Source organism: Alligator sinensis, unplaced genomic scaffold, assembly GCF_000455745.1.
Source record: "Alligator sinensis unplaced genomic scaffold, ASM45574v1 scaffold623_1, whole genome shotgun sequence".
NCBI lineage: Eukaryota > Metazoa > Chordata > Crocodylia > Alligatoridae > Alligator > Alligator sinensis.
The window spans coordinates 396,214-400,806 of record NW_005842769.1 but is presented as its reverse complement, the minus strand read 5'-3'; the positions used below and the strand labels follow the sequence as shown (position 1 = coordinate 400,806).

At 39.8% G+C, this 4,593-nt stretch overlaps 1 protein-coding gene across 2 annotated transcripts in view; it reads right to left on the bottom strand.

Annotated features, from left to right (window-relative positions):
• The window catches only part of CUBN (cubilin), a 243,841-nt gene that overhangs the window by 63,373 nt on the left and 175,875 nt on the right, over positions 1 to 4,593 (bottom strand). For both annotated transcript variants that reach the window (XM_025216815.1, XM_025216816.1), the window contains exons 48-49: positions 3,257 to 3,438; positions 710 to 881 (exon numbers count right to left, since the gene is read on the bottom strand). In XM_025216815.1, the coding sequence (XP_025072600.1) occupies positions 710 to 881; positions 3,257 to 3,438 (354 nt within the window). The remainder of the gene's footprint in view (positions 1 to 709; positions 882 to 3,256; positions 3,439 to 4,593) is intronic.

Sequence of the window (4,593 nt, the reverse complement as noted above, 5' to 3'; positions counted from 1 at the left end):
TCAGCTTTCCTGAAGTCGAGGACTTCTGTATTGCTGACTGACTTGCCAACTTTACGGCAGATGGTGAAGGTGATCAGCTCATGGTTACTGTCACCCAGCTTCCCTTTGATTATTAGGTCGCTGATTAAGTCATCCCCAGTTGCCAGTAGAAGCATGCAGGGTGCATTCCAAGATCTAAAGGCTCTGACAGGTATTGCTTTGCCAGCTACCTGCTTTCTGTGTGCTATGCTTGCAGTGGGAAGTATACAGTGGGCTCATGCACTTTCAAGAGCTGCAATAAATAACAGGGGGATACATGAGAAATTCTGACTGTAAAGGACTGCTGCAGCTACAGTCACCTCTAATTTACAGCTACAAACAAAAATCACAGTCCAGTCCAGTAAGAGAAGTGCATAAAGTTCACATTGCAAAATATTGCATGCTTTGTAATGAAGGGTATCAATTTAACCCCAGTTTATGTGTGTGCGCTCAGCCTATCCTAAACCTACCAACATCCAAAATTAAAATAAAAGGTCCTTTTTGATTATAGGACATGCAACCTTTCCAAGTGTAAGGTAGTTCAGGCTATCCACTTTTAAAGAAATAGGAGAGAGAGAAAAAAAGCATGCATCACTTTTAGCATACATCTAATGCTTTTTGGTCATGTGTTAGCTACAAAATGGCTAACTAAAGACACTTCAGTTGAGGTTAGTTTAAAAACATGCATTACCTGCTTCTTCACTAGAAGTATATGAAACACTGAATCCTCTAGTCGAACTGGATGCATCAGTGACCAAAACTACTTTCATTGTATTTCCTGAGGATTTCAATTGAGTACCCAGATTTCCATCCCCACACAGTTTGACTAGTCTGGGAGAATTTGGTCTGAGGCCATTGTAAACCTGTTGATTAAAAAGGCATTTTTAGGACAGGGGAAGGAACATAACAGTTACTATGGAGTAACTTATCTAGGATTTTACTCCTTAATATGTTTATTATCTAGCTAGCTTCCTGTACTAGGTGCCAGGCCACTAGGTGGGAACGGAGCTGGCTTGCACTAAGAAAAGACTATCCCAGGATGAAACAACAAGAGGAACAGAAATGCAGCTCACTAGCATAACTTACATCAGTGTAACATCACTACCTAGTGCAAGTGTAAGGCTGTGCATTATCTGTCTCTTTTACTTCTAATACAGTGTAAAGTCATTAGGAGCTGTAACATAAATGTCATGTGCCCACATCCACCCTTAGGAACTCAAATAAAACTTCATAGGTTAATTGTGACTGACATATATTTAGCACAAAACTGAGACATTTTGCTGAAGATCCAAAATCTCAAGTGTATGGAATAACTGCTGACTTGAATTGGTCTAACCGTAGGTGAAAATATTAGAAGTACAGCATTTTTTTCTAAGAATTTTTGGGATTGTTGTAAAAAAAAATAACTGAAATCATCTTTGGATATTGATTTTTTTTCATAAGAACCCTAAAGCTTTTCAAGGAAAAAGCATTATTTTGTTAAAAAATATACCAGTTTTGTCAAGAAGCCGTTAAAACATTTTTTTGGGTGGACTATATTTTGGATCAGCTAAAACATTTAGCTTTTTGATGATACAACTGTGTTTTTGTATGGCTTTCTTCAAACAGTCTGTATCTTGGGAGTTAAATACTACAAGTGCAGCATTGCTTTCTTCTGCTTCTGCTTTAATTTCAGAAGTAGTGTCAAAGGAAAATATTTTTTTTTAGCCAAGATCTGGAATGGATTGAAGAGCTGATGGCACACAGGGGTACAGGGAAGTTCTTCCTTTCAGAATTAAGTAATTTGCTAGTTGACAAAAGGCCAAATTGCATGCTCTATCTAAAGCATCAGCAGAGAAATTAGCGTGTGGCAGGGAACAACACTGACATGTCTAAGGAACAGCTACTAACTCCTCTCTCACATATGTGGGCTGGCAAGCGGAGCTTGCCTGTGCTCCCCACCCACATGCTGGACAGCACATAATTCAGCTGCTCTAAGAAATTTTTCATGAGGGGCTTGGTTTGTCTATGTATAGCGTAATAATTATTCTTTGTACTATACAAATAGCTTCAGCAATATTTTAATATTATGTTCAGAATTTGTCATACATATTGTCATCTTCTGTTTAATCTGGTAAATAAAGCTTCAATCTTACAAAAACTTGAGCATATGAACATAATCAATGCTTCCTATGCTATGAAAATCTGAGGACCTGCAGGTGTTGGACAGACCTGGAGTGGAATATATCCCTGAGGATGAAGGTGTGGATCCCTCATCCTCTAGAAGTTCTCAAATGAGCTAGAATGCACTTGTCACCCTGCTGCCTCTCCTTCTTAATGAAATCTTTACCTGGGCTTTTGGAACCTCTTGCCCTTTGGACTATTCCACCTTCCCTTTCTGTAGCTGTTCTGATGTAGCCATCTTACTTAAGATACTTCAGCTCTGGCTAGTTTTCTTTTTGGGTTAGGAAAGTATTTTTTCTCATTGGAACCAGTCTGGAAGACACCAATATATGTTCTTTGCTTTCCTTGAAGCATCTAAGAGATACAGTTCAGTTAAAAGGAATAGAATTCATATCTGCCTCATTGTTCATTTTGGGGCCAGGAAGGAATGTCTCTCTCTGATGTAAATTGACAGAACCTGATGTGATTTTTGTCTTGCTGGCAACATCTGGGTTGCATCAAGTAAAAGGAGTGGAAGTAGTAGGTTAATGTTAGGAATCTGTAGGAATATTTTATTTATCACAATTTACTGCCACTATCCAGGATTTTTAGAGACTAAAAGAGCCAACTCCTTGAAGGAAAAGAAACTTGGGATTTTGCTGGTGAACTTGATGTCTGTGGAAGAATGGGAGTCCTGAAGTCTTCAGACACTGCAGTCTCCACTTTGTCACCCTCTATCCTCCTTGCGGAGGGGGAGCTGAGGGAGGGGAGAGAGCAGATTCATACAGATAAGTTGAATCTACGTGGAGAAGATCTACACTGAGTTACAGCCTGTGAATACTGGTGTTAATGGAACTCTTCAGATGTTTAAAAGTATGCACTTGCTCAAGTACCTTTTTGAATTTGTACCATAGAGAGGTTAGTTTTGGCTTATTCTTTCACTACGTCAGTTCTTTTGGGGTGAGAAGAGTGTCTGGGTTACAATTTGTAATAGCAATGGATGTAAAAATTGAAAGGTTACTGCAACCTTCCATATGTGTTAATTCAGTTAAGTATTTCGCAGCATGTTTCCCTAATATTTCTTCCTAACACTTACAGCCATATAATCTGATCTGCATCCCAGCTGGTCTTCAACCCTCATATCATCAATGGTGAGAGTGACCCGTCGTCCTTCCTGTACAGTGATTCTCCATTCACACACTCGGTTGTGTGGGTACGGGCTTGGATAGTTGGGAGAAGTGAATGTCCCAACAGGTGCATTGAGATCCCCTCCACACTCTGAAACAGCACAAATATTAGCAAACCTCTTAAAGTGTGTCAGTGTTTGCAAAATGCTTTCTGCAAGATATGTATTAAATAAAAGCATGCAACTGATACAAGAAAAAGAACTTCTGACCACTTGAAATTTTGGTTTTATATGCTATACCCTCTCATACATGTCTGTCAAAATAGAGAAGCTTAGTATTTCTGGTAGATCAATTCCAATGAGTTATAAAATATCTATTACAAGAGAATATTCATTTACCATAGTAACTATTGCCAAATAACTATTGTTTACTTCTCTTAAGTCTTCAAGCTAGATGACTTTGTTCCTGAACAGCCTCAAGAGATATGGGTAGCTCACTGTGATAGGCTAAAGGAACAGGCTGACAAGGGGCTGTAGGAACCTGCCTTTCATGTGGCTGGCAAGATATCTACCAAAAAAGGAAGCAGAGTCCAGAGTGGGTTACCAGGGAAGGGTGTGGTCTCTTCCCCTGGCTGGTGAGGCAGAGAAACATCTCTCAGGATTGCAAGCACTATGTTCTAGTTGAGATTTTATTTTGCTTTGGGTATGTCCTTTGTTATAAACAATAAAGTGTGCCTTGAGGGAAGGGCCTTAAAATGACTTGGACACAGAGTTCACTTCCCTCCTCTGGCTGGGGAAAAAGCCTACCAACCTACGCTTTTTTTAAATAGGAATGTGTAGTTTAATGGAACACAAAGGGAGTGCTATTCTCACTCCTCTCCTTACTGCCGTGTAATCCTATGAAAGGTGAGTTAATTTGTGTATCCATTTCCATTTAACTGTTTGATGATACAGCTGTGTTTTAGATGGCTTATGTTATGTAGATGACTTTGCAAAACACAGTAGGGGAAATAATACAGCTTTGGCATTAACTTCCTTCTTCTACCTACTTAGAGGCCTAGATAACAGACAAAAGATGTCTTCAGTAGGCCTGTGCGAATATGTAAGTATTTGATTCGGATTTGGATTCAGATGATTTGGAGGACAGTGATTGGATTTGGAGATTCGGATCACTGTCCTGAATCGATTCGGCTGAATTGGCTTTGGAAAATTCAGTGCTGATTCAGAGAGATTTGATGATTTGGATCAGCCAGGGAGAGGCAGGCACAGCCAGGCAGCTGCAGGTTCTCCTGCGACTCCTCCGGCTG